Here is a 21,559-nt window from a genome sequence, read left to right on the forward strand (position 1 = left end):
CGTAGTGGAAGGCTCCGGAGTGGCATCCACTGATTTGGTTAAGTTACCACAAAAAGAAATCTACTCAGAGAAAGAAACATCAAGCGCAAAACGAGTTTAGGCTGAAGTGCTTCTTTCCTCTTAACGCCGGATAGGCTGATTCAAGTGTCCCACTACAGTGCACGAACCGTGTTGCAGAGTCCAAGGTGCTCTGAAGCGGAGACGACAGGTTACCCTGGTGGGCTTCTGGCACCTTCTAGGCCACGGATTCTGGGGATGCCGGTAAGTGCAGTCATCTTCGTCACCTCTTTATACAACGGCCACCCAGTCAATCAGCACTGTTCTCTTAAGCACAATCTCTGCGCAGTTTTCATGCGCCATAAAAAAGTGTCACGGTTTTAACTTGGTTAACCTGATTATAGTGCGAAAGCACGGGCAGTATTAGAGGACGAAGAAGACGGCGTGCAATGCATAGCACGACAGTGGGTTGCAGTTTAATATGAGACGAGTTCGGCTGCGGCGATAGCCTAGTGCCCTCGGGCAGCGGCCTGCGAAGTTGACCTGTTTGCGCCACCGCTGGTTCGACTCCCTGCCGTGGATACTGATTTCATCCGTTTTTTTTAACCTAACGCGGCGTAGCTGTTCCCAGGCAACGACACAAGATCCAAAGATGAAAAGATTTTCGGTCGGTGTTGGTGAACGTATGAGTGCCTTTCCACTTTCAACGCACCACACGGTAGTGCGATAAGCAGGTACTTAGGCATGACAGCTTTCGTGAGTTACGGTAAAACTGTCGCTGACACCGCTTTGCCCTTGCGGGGGCTAGAGGGAAGTAGAGAAGATTTTTTAGTTTTCTTTGTTTCGCGAGCTCTAGGCGGACAAAATGAAAGCCGCTACAGTGTGAGACGCTGGACACAGCCGCGGATTTGTATCATCGCGTTTGAACACGTACTATACCGACGTAAATAATCGATGACCGCGGTAAGGAAGAAGAAGCGAGGACTCTGATACCACCCGTGTGAATTGTGCGAAAGCCGGAAGCGTCCGACGCTGGTTAGCCGAGCTAATTAACATCTCGGGCGGAACAGAACGGACGGACAACAGCGGCAGCCGCGAAAACAGGGAGCTTCCGCAAACCCCGAACGACGACGCTGCCGAGCGTCTTTTTCCTTCCGCTTCGAAGCCTCGCCTCCTTGCTGCTCTCGAGCGAGTCAGCTGACCAGCGGCACACTCCGTCGCGTGACGCAATTGTTCTTCGCCACTTACCCTCGCCGCTCTGAACTGCGACGGCGAGAAGCAAGGTCAGTCTGCGTCACTGAACGAGCCGCCCTACGAATACGACCGAGGAGGTGGAGGCGGCAGAAAGGAATGAAATGAGGGGGGAAAAACAAAACCGGGGAGAAAAAGAAGAGAGGGAAAAGAAGCGCGAAAGCGACGTAGACTGTGGAGAGCGAGAAAGAAAGCGGTTGGGCACTCCATCCTCTCTCTCCACCGCGCACAGTGAGGAGGAGGAGAAGGAGAGAGGGAATCGGGAGATCCTGCGTCTAGCACACGGCTGGACCCAAAGCAGCTGTTTTCGTCTCTCCCCAGACCGGTGCTTGGTCCGGTGGTGAACGCGCGTGTCTGGCGGAGCAGTGGGACGACTCGCTTGCGGACTCCACTTCGACTACGACGGATCCGGATATGGACGCCAAAAGCAACGCAACCGCCAACAGGTACGAAAAAGTTTTCGATCCCGGTCCATTCCCTAAGTGATGAGACTGATGGATGCCGGCTGCGGACGTATTGACGAATCTATTTTAAAGCGCGCTGTCTTGCATCGGCATTTCGTTCGCTGTTGCAATGCGGTGTCATTGATGTCGATGCTACCAGCAAGTTAGCGCTTCGACTACCACAGCGGATCGCATATGACATCAACTCAAATTCTTGAAGCCTGAATTAATAATCAGTTACATTCTCCCGATGCACTCAATTAACACTGATAAATTGCGAGAAAAAAAAATTAAAATCTGTATGTTACAGGACAGTGCATGCAGTTGTGTCTGGCTCCTCGCTTATTTAGTACAGCAAGTGCTTAACTAAGGACTGACTTAGTTGAAGTGAAATGCGTGCTTACTGGCGTATGCGCCCAAGATGATATTATAAGCTGCCCTCGCACTTACGCTAAAGTCCCATCGAAATCGGAATAACCAGCGTTGCATTGTCCGCATGCCTCTCGTACTGCGCGTGCCTCCTTGCACTCTGTCTGGCAAACGCCTATACAGAGGCAGGGAACCGCATTGCACATATAGGTATATGTGTACTTGTTTTGCCGGAGCTTCTGACACTACGGCGTCAATGCAGGTGCTCCTCTTGCGAAGAAGATGCTTGGCATTCAGTGCGCGTATCTTGCTAGCAACTGCCTCCCTTCTTTTTTCTACTCGGTGTGTTTTCTCCGAGCCATCTGAAAAGTTAGCTCGTCACATTGCTCTCTCTGCGGACTGCATTTTACCGCCAGACTTGTTTCATGCTTCGGTGACGGCGTTTCCTCGGTAGTCTAAATCTTCGGGCTCGGGAAGCTTTTAGATGGGCTGATACGACAGCTGTGGACGCTTGGCGTGTGGCTGGCATTACGCGTAACTTTATCAATGAGCAATCGCTGCGGCGTTTGTCTTCGTGTCTAGACTTGAGGACCTAGATTGGTTCACTCCGATTTGAGAGAGCTATGATGATTAAAGCAGAGCAAGCCTTCTTGTCACAATGCCATGCCTCAGCTTGCACCATAAGTAGCAGTAGCACTTATATCCAAACCTGTCGCCGTATTAACCTTACATATAGCGTCATCGTATTATATCGTGCGTGTGTGCGTGCGTATATTTCGCATGTTACAGTAGCAGCAAAATTTTTAGTGCGCGAGCACATAAGGCCCATACTCACCGATTTCGCCGTTGTATGTCTAAAGCCTGCATATAGGCCACCTAGGTCACGTGACCTTGTGGTGTCGTCACTGTCTGCCCACTGTGGCAGGTGGCAATTTATTTAATGACTGGTTGCGAGAGATTGCTCAAGAAGAGCAGCCCAGGTCTCGCAATCCCAACAGGTGGCAGCACCGGCCATCGCAAGGAAGTGGCGCATACCACTGCGCCACAAGTGGAATGAGGACGCCCAGGAATCTATGAATGTAAAGTATAGAGAATGACCAATTGCGCATGTATGCGCGTCAAAACATTAACGCTATCGCATTATACCCTTTAGGCGTAGCTTAAGTCCGATTTCTCCGACCTTTGAAGCTTGGTAGACCTTGAAAGCCGAGCCTGGAACCGAAATGCGAGCGCACCTTGGTTTTGGTTTGGTTTATGGGGTTTAACGTCCCAAAGCGACTGAGGCTCTGAGAGACGCCGCAGTGGAGGGCTCCGGAAATTTCGACCACCTGGGGTTCTTTAACGTGCACTGACATCGCACAGTACACGGGCCTCTAGAATTTCTCCTCCGAAGAAATTCAACCGCCGCGGCCGGGATCGAACCCGCGTCTTTCGGGTCAGCAGCCGAGCACCATAACCACTGAGCCACCGCGGCGGCGCGAGCGCACCTAATTCAAATTTAACCTTGCCAGGCTAAATCGTCCACCATAATTTTAATACAATGCCGCTAATCAGTTTAAACTTTTGAATACCTCAATATTGGTACCAGGACCGAGGTTAACAGCATTTACCCTGGCCCATCCTTAAGCAACCGACAAACAAAAACGCAGTCTGTTCGGTTCATGTTGCAATGAACTCCGACTAGTTTAAATTAATGCGAACTCCTCCAAAACGGCGCGCGTTACAGTTCGCAGTGTTGCTTTGGCTAGTAAAACCCCATTAACGAACATTATTTATCAGTTATTCATAGGAATGGCTGTTAGTCCGCTTTCCCCTGCTTTCCCACATTCTCCTTTCCGCTTTCTTCACCCTTTCATAGCATTTTCATGTCTGCTTAGAGTCCTGTTCGCCCAGCATCATGTGAGACGCACTCCCTTCCGAAGGGGATCGGTCATAAAGCTCTCGCTGATGCTATGCGAACAATAAGAACGGGGAGAAACAACGCGAAAAGCAGCTGCTAACGCTTTCTTACTGTGCGGCCACCTTCGCTGACGTACACACTCGCCCAGAAGCACCCTGTTTTCGACACAATGAATACAATGTGCCCGCGCTCTCGCACACGTGTGGATGGGGTAGAAAGGAAATGCGCATACCACCTCGTAAATGCGCAGGTAGGCAAAACACCACGACCGTCAAAAAGCTCACAACTACTACGCAGCAGATAACCAGGATGCTCAGCCGCATCTGCAACAAGCACCACGGCATAAAATAGAAGGACGCAATTCGCCTGGTGCAAGCTTTTGTCGTCTCACGAATAATGTACGGGACTGCGTACCTCCACCGCACCCAGTCAGAAATAGCAAAACTAGAATCACTGATACGGGCGGCTTACAAAACGGCACTGTGCCTCCCAAAGACAGCATCAACATCGCGCCTCATGTCTCTCGGCATCCACAACACGCTTTAATAAATCTGGGAGGCACAGATATTGTCACAGCTGAACCGCCTGGCCATCCCTCCAACAGGCCAAACCCTTCTAAGCAAGTTGCACCTCACAGTACCGTACACGGTAGACCAACGGACGGAACTTCCTCTATCGATCCGCAAGAAGATCCATGTCCATCGAATCCCCAGAAATATGCATCCCACATTTAACGCGGAGAAAAGAAACGCCAGAGCCGAAAGCCTGCGAAAGAAATGGGATAGACGCCCGGACACGCTCTGCGTGGATGCAGCCGGTCCGATCCAAGGGCGGATTACCATCGCCGTAACGAATCCCGAGGGCAAACTGATCAACTGCGCGTCAGTGCGCACGTCCAATCCCACTCACGCAGAGGAGGCAGTCAATGCGCTAGCGCTAGCTACCAACCCAAACGTTAATGTAGTGACAGATTCACAAAATTCCTGCAGAAATATAAACAAAGGACTACTCCATCAATCAGGTCTAAAACTCTTAGTCAAACGTCTTCCTAATCAAGCCTCAATCATATGGTTTCCAGGCCACACGGAACACATGGGAGGGAATGATGCCGCCCAACGGCACGACCGAGCTCTCTTATACAGGGAACCCCCCCCCTCCCCCCCCCCCTTGCCGACGAGGCAGTGGAACACGCTACACAGCCCATAATCAGCTTCGCCGAACACCTACAGGCCTGCAGATGGGCCAGACAGACATACCCCCCACCTCACAAAACTCTAGACAAGGCAAAAGAACACACCCTTCGCCGACTACAAACAGACACTCTCGTAACTCCACCAATGGTACCCCTCACTCTACAAACCAGAGCGCCCACACTGTGGAGAAACAGCGACAGCTTTTCACACGGTGTGGGCATGCTAATTCAATCCTGCCATAGACAGACTTCCGAATCCCAATATGGAGCAGTGGGAGGCCATTCTGCACAGCGAGGACCCCACCAGCAACGAGGGCTGGTTCGCAGGGCCCAGGCTGCGGCGCAGGCCACTGGGCTGCCGGAGTAGGCGGATCACCCAAGGCTCCAGTAATTGCCATTGTTTAAATAAAGTTTTCAATCAATCAGTCACTAACAGCCGAGACCTAAAGTGTTGAGCAGCGTATGGAGAAGCAAAATGATTAGATAGGAAAGAGACAAAGTCTACTTAAACTCAGGCGTAAACCATTCTGTGGAAAGTGCAGTGACCACCCGGGTCCTCCGGCTCAGCAGCCGAGCGCGCTAACCACTGACCCACCGCGGGGGAAAGCTACGTACGGTCGTGGTGGAATAGTTATGACGAAAGAAACGGCTCATTAACTGCCTCGCTCACGGTGGAAAAATGAGCCGAGCAGTGATGGAAGGAGGGGGTAAAGAAGACAGAGGGAAAGAGCCACCGTGTTGGAGTCCGAGTTAGTTACGACCACCTCCATGGGGTTCTTTAACGTGCACTGGCATCGCATAGCACACGGGGCTTCATCATCAGCCTGACTACACTCACTACAGGGCAAAGGCATCCCCCATGTCTCTTCAATTAACTCTGTCCTTTGCCACCTGCAGCCACCGTATCCCCGCAAACTTCTTAATGCCATCCACCCACCTAACTTTCTGCCGCCCCCTGCTGCGCTTGCCTTCTCTTTGAATCCACTCGTTACCCTTAAGGACCAGCGATTATGTTGTCCTCGCATTGCGTTGTCCTTAACTTAATTAAGCTGGACCCTCTTTGTTAGCCTCCGCGTTTCTGCCCCATAGCTTAGTACCGGTAAGATACATCTGTTGTATACTTTTCTCTTGAGAGATATTGGTAAACTGCCGTTGATGATCTGAGAGAACCTGCTATATGCGCTACACCCCAATCGTATTCTTCTAGTTATTTCCCTCGCATGATCCGGATCAGCGGTCACTACCTGCCCTAAGTACGCGTATTCCCTTACCACTTCCAGCACCTCGCTACCACGGTGGCCGTAACTCAACCTCGCGATCCCACCTAGAACGTGAGTGGTTGACGCACAATGCGCGGGCGTTCCATTTCTGAGCCCAAGGTCGGGGGATCGAGACCCGGTCGCGGCAGCCGCATTTCCGTGGAGGTGAAATGCAAGATGCCACTGAGTCGTGCGATGTCAGCGCATGCTTGTCGCAATCAATCCGGAGCCCTCCACTAGGTTTCCCCTCATACAGCCCACGTGTGGCTTCGGGACATTAAACCCCACACACCACCGCCTTTGTAGGGCGAACGTGCCAAATTGCCCCTTTATCGCTACGACACGCATACAATTACGAATGGTGAGCGGTCAGTTTATGCGAGGTTGCGTCTTCTTGCTACCGGTCGGATTAGCCTTGCAAATGTTCTGCCGGCAATTGCTCCACCGTAGCAACACTTGGACGTTAATTAAAAACAGCAATCTACGTTGGCGTGTGCGCAATTCCCACACTAGACATCGGCTGAGGCTGTCACCATCTGGAGTCCAGGTCACAGACTGAAAGAAATGTTATAAGACGACGGCGAGCCTCCTTTCTGTATGAATAGTATCCACGTGCGGGTAAAGGCCTTGATATGAAGCGAGTGGCGCTCCTGCTTTTCTTGAGGGAAGTGAGTAGAACCCACATTTCCGCGTTGCAATCTCAGCAGCACATAAGGTAATGTTCTATATCACCATACACACCACATGAAGGACACAGTGGAGACGATGTCAGGCCCGTTGTATGCATCCACTCTGGGGTACGAGCCGAACCAGTGCGAATCCGATGTAGTAAATTGGCTTGAGGTCTCTTTAGTCCCATAATCACTCACGGTTGGTTGGGTGCGCACCACAGGGAACTGAATGGCTGAGGACCGTTGCTTTTCTAGATGGATCGCAGACAGCGCGCCTCATGGGCAAGGCTATCCGCCACCTCGTTGCCCAAGACACCTAAGTGCGAGGGTATCAAGTACACGTGTAGGGTAGCCTCTACTGTGCAGATCATGCACCAAGCGCAGTGAGCTGAGACAGCTCTTCACAGGGAAACCCGCTTTCTAACCTTTGAAGGATCGATTTCGAATCTGTCGGAATAACAACAGGCTGATGTGGAAAAGACCTTAGCCTCCGTAAGGCCGCTTCAATGGGCACGCTTTCAGCCGTTGTGGAGGACACGACTCGAACAAGGCGGACATAGCAGGAAACGTTCAAAGATGGAATATGTAATGCCGCAGCACACGGGTCCTTTGACCTTGTCCGCAGAACAAGCAGTGTAAACATGGAGATGGCAAACATACTGTTTCAAATTCTCGAGTACGAGCGAACGCATATCCGCCAAAGGAGTAATCCGCTTAACGCGAACTCTTGAAATTGTCGACGCACATTCGATATTTTCAAGTGAACAGGTGGGTTCAACCGCTGGCTTCGTTTCCGTACGTTAATACCTAGGGCACTGAGACTGTTATGTACCAAGTAAGCCCGGAACTCATATCTCTTTCGGAGTAGTTGTAGAACTAAAGTGGCTGTTTGGGCTCTTCAAGGCTACCAAACTGCATTAAAAGCTTTGTGAAGCCACAAGGTTTAGGTTTATTGGGGTTTAACGTCCCAAAGCAACTAAGGCTATGAGGGACGCCGTAGTGAAGGGCTCCGGAAATTTCGACCACCTGGGGTCCTTTAACGTGCACTGACATCGCACAGCACAGGGCCTCTAGAATGTCGCCTTTATCGAAATTCAGCCACCGCGGCCGGGATCTAACCCGCGTCTTTCGGGTCAGCAGCCGAGCGCCGTAACCACTGAGCCACCGCGGTGGGGCTGAAACCATAAGGCTAAATGGCTTAGATAGTGCCCATAAAGTAATTGATCGTTCGCGGCAGCCTGACGAAATTCAAGCACTCTCCTTAGGCTCTTTCGGCGCAAAATTTAAAAAGTACAAACTGAGAATTGGATGGGGATATTAAAGTAGTTGGTACACTATACGGCCCACCACCAAGCCTTCATGCAGTCTGACCGTTGAGGAAGGATGATTTCCCCATTGTGCACCTGCGGTTCTACGGATCACATTCAGGCGCAAAGACAGAAATGAGGCAACCGAGTCCACATCTCGTCGCCACTGGAGACGGCAGTTAATAACGACGCCAAGAAAGCGCATGTGACTGTACGGGTAAATGCAAGAGCTACCAAGGTCTATCTTCAACCGCGCATAACCTCTTCCTACACCTGGACACAGGACAAAGCCGGACTGTTCCACTGATATAGACAATCCCACACCTTTAAGGAGCTGTTTTATTCCGAAGTATGCAAGGTCACGAAACCCAGGGTCGCCTGTTTGATTAATGAACTGAACAGTGCAAGCATGCGAGCGCCAAAACTCGGTGGAATATCGAGGCCGCAGTGCAGATAGAATCGTAAGATGTGAAGTCCATTTGCACCACTTGTGACACTGCGAAGAAACAGTGACAAGGTCTTAGTGAGCTAATTAGAGAGCTCCTAATTGCCACACAGCAGTCCACTCCCGCGTAATAGGTTCATATCAGAGGTTCGCGTATCGTGCACGAAACATTAATCATATACACTGCATCTGTCATTGACAGCCGTCAACCCCTGAAACGCATACCTGCATTTCAGCTCCGTGGAGCTCTTCGCTTTGAGCCTCGATTCAAGGTTGACCGCTGTGTCTGGATGCGCTTGATAAGAAATCTGTTGATTGGAGGCCGGAAGGGGGGTTCGGGGCATTTACTCTCATCAGGGAATATTTCTATCGAGCCTATTATCAAGCATGATAAACGCTTGGCGGTACGTTCAACCTTGGCGAAGGCGGGACTGGAAATGCCACGGTTGGAGATATTAAGACTGCGCAGCAGTGGGCGATGCCGAGTCGCTACGTCGGTTACAGAGTATAAAACTTATCGGCTGAATCTCTACAAATAACTCTAGGAGAAAACGGCCCTTTCACAAGTCCCGAGAATCTTTATTCCTACGCCCGTCGGGCAGAAAGCTTCGATAACTTAACCTATTAATCAGTGTTAGTAGCGCTTTAGATTTCTATTTTTCTTGGCCGACTTCAGCCGTGGCTAATTGACGACTAGATCAAACGATGATTGTTTATTTATAAACAATTGTATACAGTACAGTCACTAAATAGGCAGAACCTCAGGACTCGAGCCAGGGTTTTGAGATCGGTTGTTATAATAAATAATGTCAATAAGGCTAATTTTACAACATTCTAAGCACAGCACGAGGTTGTCTACGGGGCAAGAACTATACGTCGATTACAGAACAGTCTTCCAGCCAGGAACTGTTAAAAAATGTTGCTGGAAATAGCATCCAGTAAGCATTTATCGGTATCTGCCCTCTTCGTAGCTTCTGCGCAAGCCTCGCGTGTGTTGCGCTAGCATCAAGACACCGCACGTGTTGTTATTCTACGGCAGATACAGAAAACACCACACGAAGGCACGTGTGAGAAAAGTCGGTGTTGCATATTCAATTCTGTGCAACACCCTCGACACGGGAATGACGACTGCATTCCCGGTGGAGAATATTTCGAGGATTGTATCGTGGAAGATAATGAATGAATGAATGAATGAATGAATGAATGAATGAATGAATGAATGAATGAATGAATGAATGAATGAATCGATGAATGAATGAATGAATGAATGAATGAATGAATGAATGAATGAATGAATGAATGAATGAATGAATGAATGAATGAATGAATGAATGAATGAATGAATGAATGAACGAACACGTTAGGATATTCGCGCGTATTGTGGGCTCATGGAACATCACTAGTAGTGTATAAACGGGCCCAACAGGCATTCAGGAAAGCGCAATGAAAGTCTCCTTGCCGAACCGAAGACTCACTGCTTTTGACCTCGACCAGTGATTACGAATGCTGGTGAAAAGTGCCAGCGCAAAGGCGAACAACGACGAACATACCAAAATACAGGTTCCCGGAAGTGAGGAGGGGGTAGGAAAAACTTGATTCAAAATAGGGGGAGTTGTTCGAGCTTACGGGCGGGTTTCTCATTCCAGGGCTCCATGTGGACCTGTCGGATGAGTGCCCGTTGGTCCTCCAGGTTACCGCTGGCCAGGTTACCGCTGGTTACCGCCTCCCACCGCTCAACAGACGTGTTTTTCGTCTGTGGAGTGTTTGGTTTGGCCCCACATCCCCACGAGATGTGGAAGATATTCCACATTTCGTGGGAATATGGGGCCGTGTAAGGCGAGCTTGGCACCAGAGACATGTGTCGGTGTATAATGTTTGATGAATGAGACGTATTCTATGGAGGTTCGGAAATGCGTTCATCTGTATCTACCGCCAAGAGACGGCGTCTGGGTTGTCTCATTTCCTATGTGATGGAGGGGAGAACTGTCTCCGTTGAAGACGCTCAAAACTCGAGACGTTCGTGTTAATTCGCCTCCCCTTTATGTAATGCCCTCGGGCCCTTAAGGAGAAAATAAATGAAATGAAATACCTTGAAGACAGATGGGGAATGAACAAATACTAAAAATATAAACCTCAATGGAAGCATTACATCACGGCGCGACACAAATCATAGCGGGAGCTGGAACGCAGCTCAAGTCGTCGAGGCAGCTAGATTGCAAACAAGCCTACCAACGTGGAATCCGTCCAACAACCTGTAAAAAAAGGGGGTCATGAGGCGTTCGTCTGGCGCTTGCAACAGAGGCGGCCAGCATTCATTGACGGCCCGCCGTGGTCTCGGAAGTCCCTCTCCAGCGGGTTTTTACATTCGCGACTAACTTGCCCCTAAGTATCCATACTTTTTTTTCACTCTTGGTTTGTACACAGTTCAAAAGAAATCGGCTCGCCCTTGAACACGCGAATAGAAAGCGAAACGTCGAGGGGAAGGGGTTCAGCCGTTTATTTCTCGCGCGATCTCGTATAGATATATACGCGAGAAGTGCGCGCACGTGTAAAGCCTCGAACGCGAACGTGTCTCCATATCTCGCTTTTTTTCTTCTTCGAAGCTCGAACAAGGTCGAGCGAGAAAGGCGAGGCTAGATGTTCGCATCAATAATAAATTATGCGCGCTTCGGGTTTGAAGACCTGCGTCATAGCTGTGTACAAGGAACAGTAAGGAAGTCTAGTGAATCCGATTTCTGTCGACTGCCGGAGCATTTTTCAGAGTACCGTCAAACATCAGTGCACTGTCCTGATTCTTTTTTTTCTTAACTTCGCTTTTCACGCACGTCTATGCGGATGGTCCTCGTATGACCGCATGGAAAGCAAGCTCACTGAGTGAAGTACGAGCTCCCATGGCTACCACTATCCGAGTTAAGCGGATTTCGAAGTAAAGGGAGCATTTTTTTTCATACGCTTGAAGTTGGCAGGACCAAAGGATCGGTTCGAATAAACCGGAAGTGCGAATTAAGCGAGTTCGAATGTACGTAAATTTCCTTTGTAACCGTCTGGCTGCGACGAGGGAGGCACTGGCTTTGGTTATTTTCTTTACTTAAGAAATAAGAACACAAAAAAAAATATCCTGAAGATCAGATAAATGGGCAAAGTTGATTGTAGCGACAATCAAAACCGTTTTAAAAAGCAATTAAAGCAGTGGTAATGGAAGGAAAAACGCGCTAGAATAAAAGGTTGAGCAGTCTCTGAAGAAGCGAGAAAAATGGAAACTGAAGCTGCTTATCTATAGGTATTCACCAGCGCGTCTTACGCAAAGAAACAGCGATCACAGCACAAAATCCTGAGTGCACAACCAAAAACTCTTAGGCGATCCTTGATGGACCGTTTGAATGCGTTAGGACGTAAATGTTCGTTATATCCGAGGTAATATACTTACGTTGTGACATCCGAGGTCAACGCACTAAGTGTGTTACATCTGAGGTCAAGAAACGAAAATTTGTTATATCCGAAGTGTGGCGTACTTAACTTCGGTATATCCGAGTTTAACGCACGAAAATTCGTTATATCCGAGGTTGCGCACTAAGGTTCTTTATACCCGAGGTTACCACAAGAAAGGTCGATATATCTTAGACTGCCACCTCAGTATTCCACCTCGAAGCGGCATACTGCTGCCTGCCACCGGTTTGTGGGCAAACTTCATTTCACTGGCTGCTGACGGACCGTGGTCGCCATTTTCGCTTGCACAGACCCTTCTAATACTAACGCATTACAAATAAAGTCGAAATGAGAAAAGGCACTCTGTGTATTTCTTTTTCTCTTCTTTCTTTCATTGTCTTCTTAGTTTCTATCTTTCGTTTCGCTCCATCGTCCGTCTCAGAACCACTTTCCTTATGTTCGCCTATTGACGCCTTTGGGCAGCACACATACAAGGAAGCCAACAGTGCGGACAACGGACATGTTGAAGCAGGTAGTCTGTACGGGGCGGGCACCGATGTTTCCGGTACAGATGCACGCTTGACAGCCAATAACCAAACCCCCTCCCTTTGACCGTCTCGGGGAGTTGCTCGGCCGAAGGAGTGGCGGAGCGAGATAATGCCGGAGTAGAGCGTCGAGAAGGCGAAGGTCGTGCCACGTCTTCGTCAGCGGCGTATCTATACGACTGGCGGCGGCAAGGCGGCTAACTAGCCGCCCCGCCAGACAGTCGTATCCTGCCGCCCGTAAAGCAATCCCGCTCTCGCCAAGCTCCGAATTGCAGGTCAGGTCGGCTGCGCCCGAGAGTCAACAAGGAAGACAGGAGGCACTTGGGCCACGAGATGCGGCCCCCCAGCAGATACAAGTGGCGTGTAAGGCCGACGGCGAAGGTTTAATAAAGAAAAGAGAGAAAGGAAGGAAGAGAAAGCTGCTGCGACTATTCACTACACAGTGCGAAGAAGTGAAGGTAACAGTGGAATCACCTTCACCACGTAGAGAGCCGCGCAGTGAAGGTGTACGCAGTAAGGGGCCTGTCCATCTCGGGTTACAAAGTGCAAAGGTGGTCACGTGATGACATGGCGTCGCAAAGGAAGCGGTGGTTGTGTGGAAAGACCTTTATTGGCAGCGACGACACTGGCGCCGCGAGCTCCGTAGGAAACGTTCCCACAGCTTTCAGTGCATACAGTAATAAAACAAAAAGGTCGCAGGAAAGAGAGAGAGAGAGAGAAGTTTGTGGTGTTGGGGAGGAAGAAGGGTGTCTGTGGTGCCGCCTTTGATGCACCACACGGCAGTGGCGCCGTAGGCTCGCTGCCTGTAATTGCTGCATCGCTTTCAGCAGCAACAGTCCAGCTACGTCCACTGCAGGACAAAGATATCACCCACTGGTCTCCAACTGTCCTCTCCTGCTCCAGTTACGGCAGCCCTAACCCCGAAAAAATTTCCGACGCTCATCTCCGGCCCCTTGACTTTGCGCCGTCCGCCGCTGCGATTTCCCTCCCTTGATACCCACTCCGATACCCTAACGGACCATTGCCAATTGGTTATCTGTCCTTTGCATTACAAATCCACTTCCTTTTCTTGATTTCAGCCAGCATATCATTAACGCGTGTTGCCTCTGTAAATTCCACTCCGCTCTCTTTCCGTCTCTCAAACGGCACCCCTGTCGTTTTCCTTTCCACGCATCACTGCGCTGTCCACACCGTATTTCAAGCGCCTTCGTCTGCTCCAAGTTTTTGCCCCATGGGTAAATACTGGCGGGATACAGCGGTCATGTAATCGTAGCTTTTTTATAACGGATGTTGGGAAGTTATGAGTAAATGTTTTCTTCAGACTGTATAGTTAAAACCAAGGCTCCATTGAACAACGGAACTGCACAGATAGCGGGGTCCTATGAAGCTGCGTCCGCCAGCTCTCGTTCGTTTTTTCGCCGTTGAGGGCGCGCGGCTACCCTGTTCGTCTGCTGTGATCATGATCGCCGTCTGCTATTTTGTACGTCCAATTTCAGTACATTGTTTTGGCTTGCTCTGCTCTATCAAAATCAGCAATGAAAAGCCATAAAAACAACTTTTTCCGTTCTAGGATAAAAAAATAATAATAAAGCGTCGTTTCTCTTGTCCCTTTCTTTTCGCCGGCACCACTGCGCTCAGCATATAATATCGGATGATGATTACGTGGATATATGATAAATATGTCCTCTTTGAAATAAAACGATGGAGAAGTCCATTTTTCCCAACAGGTACATACAGGTTCCACACAGCCGTTAGTGTTTCGATCATAGCGGCAAAAGGCATGAGCTAGGACATGCGCACTGGAGCGGCGCTATTTGTACAAGTCTATACTTCAGTAAGCCTTGGTTAAAACGCTAGACATCATAAAACTGTTAGACAGAGTCAGAACCAAAGTCAAAGCGCGATGTAGTAAGTCAGGTCCTATCATGCAAGCAGGTGCTTGCCGTCACGGTCACAGGCTGCTTTCCTGAGTTTCTAGCTGGAGCGAGCATGTTGCTACCCATTTTTGCTGCCTTCTAATGGTTCCTACCAGCATAACGCCTCTTTTTCACGGATTACTCTGAAGATTGTATGATCTATGTATCAATGAGCTGTCGAGTCTGGAATGTTGGCGACATAAACCAGGCGTAGATCTTGTGTAAATCGCCAGCACTGTATCCAGAACACCAACGGCATATTTTAAATTATTTTTTTAAGCGGTGATTATTTCCTCAAGGCAAGGTATTATTTTGATGACTGGGAAAAGGCTTGCTGAACTAAAAACTCATTTCTTCTTTACTTCTAACTGACCGCCGCCCGGCCATAATGAGATTCGAATTTATCCGTCACAACTCATTTCCTTGGTACTACGTGAGTCGCGTCAGTTGCGCTCACTGCGGAGCTCAGAAACTCGGCGGTGCGTATGCGTTCTGTGTTCGCATGATTTGTTCGCGTTTCGTTAAGGCCACGAAGTACAAGGCAAGTCTCTACTATGCGCTGTGAATGCGTACTACGTAGGAACACGAAGCCCATGGACTAAAGCAGTGCAGGCACGGAGAAAAACTTACTTGCTTGGTACGGCAATCCATGGCGAACTGCGCAAGTTTGTGTAATGTTGACGCCAAGTAGCGTCCAAATAAAAGAAGAGGGAGAATTACGCTGCAAACTACAGTCGAACCTCGTTATAACGAAACGCTCTACAACGAAATAATGGATATAACGAAGGAATGGCGATTCCCCTTGGAAGCTCGGTCAACACGGGCTATAACGAAGCTACGGTTATAACGAAGCGGTCGCCGGTCCTCTTCAACTTCGTTATAACCAGGTTCAACTGTAGTTCCTCTGAGCACGAAGCTAAAGGCCCAAGGATCTCAGGACACCTTCAGAAAAAAAAAATGCGTTTCGTACGTTCTGACGCTTGAGAAACGGCAGCAAAGGTCCATATGGCACCGGACTTGTCATATGCATCTGCCAGATCGTTACATGATGCGTACTCCGTGCTTTCAGTGAGCAGGAGCCAAATAATATTTGCTTGATACTTACTAAGAATAAAGCTGCGACAGTCCAAAAGCGGCTGCTGATTGCACCGAGCTCGTAAATGCGTCATTCTTCTTTTGTTGGGAAACGATTGTCTACAGAACTCCTACAGCATATCATTGTTAAACGACATCACTATTGCTTTAAAACTCCGTCGGCAACAAGCAGCTCATGAAAAGGGGCTTTCTAGTGCTAAGGAAGCACTCCAGGATCCAGTTTTTTTTAATTAATATTATTATTGTACTGCTTCAATTCGTGCTCCCGTTAGAATTCTCGCATCCACGACACACAGATCGCGTATTGTTGAGCTCCCTAAGTCGTTTTCTTCTGAAATTATGTAATTCACTTCGATTGCCTGCATAATATCAAATCCAGATCTACAAAGTAGGCGTGGATGTTGACGACATGAGCTGTGACTCAGGGCGCTACGTGGCGGGATGCATCGCGTTACTCAGGGTTTCAGGATAAGGAAGAACGACCGTGAGATGTAGCAGTCAACGATGTTAGCAATTGTTAGGCTGCTCCATTCGTATGCCCACACGAACCTCGAAGAAAAATCAGTTACGTCCGACTGCCCGTGTTGCCTCGAGCTCGAAAGCTCGTGAAACCGTGAAATACTGAATGATTGCAAATATTCAATGAAACCGAGACTGCTGTGCATATGTGGAACATTCCTCCTCAGATAGACACTGGCACCGCTGGACAGCGCTAAATTTATTCATGCCCAACATTCTCGGAAAAAAACTTTGAAAATTGGAAAATTGTGCGATACTCTTATGGAAATGTTGAAGATAATGGTCCATTCTTCTGACATGTAGCAAAATCTTTCAAAGTGTTTCCATCGATCAAATCGGACAGTTAAGACTGCCATAGAAAACCAATGGAGAACGGTTTTGACGAAACCGAAAGGGCAGTACATAGGAGGGGAGTGAAAAGCACCACAAATACGCAATGACTGACGTAGACTGCCTATTCGGCCGGACAAACAGCCAACTGCATTGCAAACATAGTTAGAACCGACCGGAGTTTCATTGAGACAGATCTCTATATATCTTACAGTATAGTGGTTTGGCAGCCGCTAACAGAAAAAAAAATTTCACGGTGCTTTGGAAGTATTCAAAACACTTTAAAAAAAAATACAGATTTCCCAGCGTATGACTGCTGCACTCGGAAACAAATCCCCCCCCCCCCCCAAAAAAAAAAAAAAAAAGAAAAGAACCCCATCTCCGCGGCGCTTGTTTCCGGAGAGCGCAATGTTTCCTGTGTCAGATTTGTCGTTTCCCGTTCGCTCTATCCACGCCGCGCCCTGCGTTTTTCACTGAATGCACTTTCTCTGACGCCATGGAATTCTTTTCTTCCCTCTTTTCTCTGACCACAGTAATGACAGCACCAAGGACGGCGCGCCAACACCGGAAAAGTTGCTGTACGGAGACTACCTGGAGGTGCGTGTGAGCTCGTGCCCTGGTCTGCGCGTTGGATGTGCGTTGTATTGCCCATAGAGGGAGCTGTTTGCTTGCCTTGGCTCTCCGCAGATTCGACTTTGTCAGAACCTTGAATGCAACTCGAAAAACATCAGAAAAGCGACCACTGTTGCACTGGCTCTTTCAGTAGTAAGGCTCAAAAAGAATAAGAGGTTCTTCGACATAACATTTCGCCAATAGCCCAAAATGGCCTCGAAATCCTTGTACCAAGCTCAAGTAGGCATCAGTGCAACTAATAACCCGCAGAAAGCTAATTTAAACAGCTTTTGTTTAACTACAGATAGCACCGACGCTGGTCAGTTTATGGTAACCAGAAGCCATAACTCCAAGGTTGGTTGGCGGGTTCGTACTGCTTTGCAATATTTGAAAATCGGATGCGATATGGTGCTAGTTTGAAAGCTTCGGTGAAGGACTGTACACATGGAGAGAGTAAACATACTAACTATACACTATAACGATACTATAACAATACCATACAGTGCACATGCTAACTATTCGACAGAAACAAGTGGGCAATACACGAGGCGGCGTAATTTTCTGTTGTTTTTCTTCTATATAACAATTAGACTCCAAGTTAAAAACAAACTCACGAGCCGACCTCTTTTTTTATTTTTATTTACAAATACTGCTATCCCAGTTGGGACATTGCAGGAGTGGTACAGAGGATGAAAAACAGATAAAACAGTAGGAAAGTGCATAAACAAGTGTGTTCCTGATGTTAACCTTTTCCTGCTGTTAACGTGACATGGCACGCGTTGCTCTTCAAACTGACGCGTGCTTCTTTTTATTTCACGGTAGCTAGACAAGCTCCTTAGCTGCCAGAAATTGGTCACCGAGTGTCCAGGCATCGAGAAGGTCCACGACGAGCACCTCTTCATCATCACCCACCAAGGTGAGTGAACGGACTTAATGTTTAGGTGCAGTTTGGCATTTCGATAGTGTTTTTCCTTTTCTCCGTTAAACTTTCCCTTGTCCCTTTCTCTCCTTGGCCTCAGCTTACGAACTATGGTTCAAGCAAATCATCTACGAGCTCGACTCTATAAAGCCTCTGCTGGATACGAAGGTGGGTGGTCCTATATTATTTTTCTTTTCTTCATTATTTACTTTTATTCTTTCTTCTTCCTTTGTCTTTTTTTCCTTCTTTCTTTGTTCTTAAGCCGCGTTGTGCGGAGCCCTCTTGACTTTATGATGCCTGCACTTCGTATTGCAGTGGCCGGCAGAGTCCTGAAGAATGTGCTCTTTCGTGTGAAGTTCTTTTTTTTTTCGTTTCCCACACGAACCCTTTCTGCGCGGCCGAAGAGGAGAGTGGGAATGAGATACGTCATTGTATTTCCAGCGCTTTGCGACGGACATATTGGCGTTGTGTTGTAATACTAACCTGTATTTCTCCAGAAAAGTCATCTACTCTCCAACTTTATTGCTCTTTCATTGTGGACGGACCACAAGTGAAAGTGGCTCTCTTCACATCTCTCCGAAGCTGAAGTGTCCCTCCTAACACTTTCCAACTCACCCCCTCACCTTTCTCGGTGCTTTGCAGGACATGAACGAGTCCAACATGTTCCAAATCACGTCCCGGATGAACCGTGTCGTCCTCATTCTCAAGGTAAACGTCACTCAGACCACAATCTCGCTGCATATTCCGCCTGCGAGGTCTCTTTTAGATAAACAGCACCGCTTTCCTGATATATATAGGTCTCTAACTCGCTTTCTATGAGCTATGTCGTGGTTTGAAGACGCCCCGGTTTCGCCGGTGTTTTGACCAGCGACTTCAGCAATGTAGTTTCTGAAGTCTGTGATTGAAAGGGATGGAAATGACATCGTCCTGGCCCGACATGCAGTTTGTATTTTGAGGTTAAAGTGTTATATCCAAGCCCGACGAATGTGGAGGAATTCGCCAAGGTGGAGCAGATATCAATTAAGACTCATCCAGTTTGCCACTTACCCCTAGGTACGTAGGACAAATTTTCCTTTAACTGCGAAGACAGCGGAAAAGTTTTGTAGCTTTCATTTGCAGCCGGATGGCTGCACTTAGCGCGGATACTGATGCGTGTTAACAGCCTTAGTTGGTTTGTGTGAGCTGGTCGACAGCAGTTTGTATTCCCTTCGCGGCAAGATTACGTATTTACATCAGCGGAAATACGGCGTTAACAGAAATCACCTACAGTTTTTCAATAGGCAAATTTTGTCTGAACTACCCTAGGCGTATTCACTTTCAAGTACCTGCGCCTCAGCACAATCGGTATTCAAGTAGGGAGGGAAGGAGAGAGTTGCATAAAAGCGCGGGGAGGTTAAAGGTGCACTGAAGAGGAATCTGAACTCGTCTTTTTGCCGCGGGAACTCGATCTACACGTTCCTAGCATTCTTAGAAACTGCGACTTATTGCCCTGTGTGGCCGATTTCCCTAATTAAATCGAATTAACGCCCGGCTCCCGCGTTTTTTTTTGTTTTTTTTTTGAATTCTGCCTCGTACGGTGGGCGGAGTCGACCAACGCGGGGAGTGCCTTTCAGCTAGCTCCGTGGAGGCTTTGCTTTCGCTTCATTTTGTTTTTTAGGTTTCCGTGAATAAATAGGTTCATTTGCAGATAATATAACCGCAAAATAAGCCCGCATAAATAAAAATACGCGCGGACTATTTGCTTCTACGGACTACTACGTATTACTCCGCCGATGGCAGAGCGGCAAGCCGCCACGGGACTGGGTGAAAGGCACTCCCCGCGTTGGTCGACTCCGCCCACCGTACGAGGCAGAATTAAAAAAAAAAAGGCGGGAGCCGGGCGTTAATTTGATTTAATTGCGGAAATCGGCCACACAGGGCAATAAATCACAGTTTCTAAGAATGCTCGGAACGTGTAGATTGAGTTCCCGCGGCAAAAAGACGACTTCAGATTCCTCTTCAGTGCACCTTTAACTACAGAGCAGTTCCGTTCTCAATCCTGCACGCCATCGCTGCACATTTTAACCGCGAGACGTTTCGATTTCGCTTCCCTTTCAACAGCTTCTGCAGGAACAAGTGGAGATCCTGGAAACCATGACGCCCCTGGATTTCATGGAATTCAGGTAAGCCTCCTCAGGGGCTTGCGTGCAAACCGCAGGGCACCGGCGGAGGCTGCGTCACGTGTTAGCATTCCTTACAGGCGATACGCCCTGCAATAATCCCAACGCTCGGGACAGGCATGTGCATGTGCAGTGAGCCTTCTCCTGACAAAAAACACGTTGCACACTACACTACAAACAGAAAGGAGTAGAAAGGGAGTAGCCCGCACTCTCCTTCTTATAAAGGGTACAGAGGAGAGTTTACTCCCTTTTTACTCTCATAGAGGCGTATTTGTGTTTAGAGTGCTACAGAACATCGGAATTTTGAAGTTCGTCCGTGTCAAGAGCGTTTTTTACTCCCACACCGTGTGCGGTGCCTTTACCTGAGCGACCTGTACCGTCGACCAACCCAGCACCCCTGAAACGCTGATCTTATATTTAGTTTGGTTCGAAAATTTATTCTCTAACAATAAAAAGTAAGTACAACTACATTAGCAGGTCGTAGCAAGAACAGTTATCAAATTGACAGCTGCAAAGTATTCAGGCCGGAAAGAAATGCGCCCTAAGTTGAACAGCGATATTGCAGACTTCATCATCATAATTCATGCGCTAATAAAGGGCCAGGCAGAGCGGTTTGTGGCGCTTACGGTAACTTACCTGCTGGTCAGCTCAGCTATAGGTGGGCCGCTACTCAAGCCGATGGAGAGAATGCAGAAACGAAGCTGACATTCCCCTCAGTTGTTCAGACAGGGGCTCTGCGCAATACGCACACTTTTTGTTCGCTGGTATAAAATATCCATGCACTACGATTACGGTTACAAGACAAGACTTCCGGCTTCCTCTCGTTGCTTTTCGTCGAAGTGCTGAAACGGCGAATCACTCTGACGCAAAAAAAAAGAAAAAGAAAAATTACGCAAGTTCTTGAATGTGCACAAGAAGACATCTCATTCCAATCCCTCGGCGTCATTTGCATGCGACAAGCGCCAAAGCAATTTTCCTTAACCCTGATCTCGCTCTGCGGTTATGTACGGTCAACCTTGAAGTCACGTGCTTTTTAATCCTTTCGTGTTCGGCCTTCGTTTTACCGCACTTTCTCTCTTGTTCTCCGGAGGCAGTTTCCGGTGTCACGTGTTCCCGTAAAGTTGCACTCTCTCCTCGTTCCTTAAGGAAACGGACAAAATGGGAATCGGCGGACATCGTGTCTGCATTTAAATTGCGTCGCCCT

At 48.4% G+C, this 21,559-nt stretch overlaps 1 protein-coding gene across 1 annotated transcript in view; it reads left to right on the forward strand.

The window, feature by feature from the left end:
- Window positions 1–242: 242 nt before the first annotated feature.
- The window catches only part of v (Tryptophan 2,3-dioxygenase vermilion), a 41,778-nt gene continuing 20,461 nt past the window's right edge, over window positions 243–21,559 (forward strand). The window contains exons 1-7 of the mRNA XM_089566870.1: window positions 243–261; window positions 1,570–1,694; window positions 17,199–17,262; window positions 18,100–18,193; window positions 18,297–18,364; window positions 18,839–18,904; window positions 20,297–20,358. Of these exons, the coding sequence (XP_089422996.1) occupies window positions 256–261; window positions 1,570–1,694; window positions 17,199–17,262; window positions 18,100–18,193; window positions 18,297–18,364; window positions 18,839–18,904; window positions 20,297–20,358 (485 nt within the window). The 5' untranslated portion in view covers window positions 243–255. The remainder of the gene's footprint in view (window positions 262–1,569; window positions 1,695–17,198; window positions 17,263–18,099; window positions 18,194–18,296; window positions 18,365–18,838; window positions 18,905–20,296; window positions 20,359–21,559) is intronic.

Source organism: Amblyomma mixtum, chromosome 1, assembly GCF_055824585.1.
Source record: "Amblyomma mixtum isolate Tamu chromosome 1, ASM5582458v1, whole genome shotgun sequence".
Taxonomy (NCBI): domain Eukaryota; kingdom Metazoa; phylum Arthropoda; class Arachnida; order Ixodida; family Ixodidae; genus Amblyomma; species Amblyomma mixtum.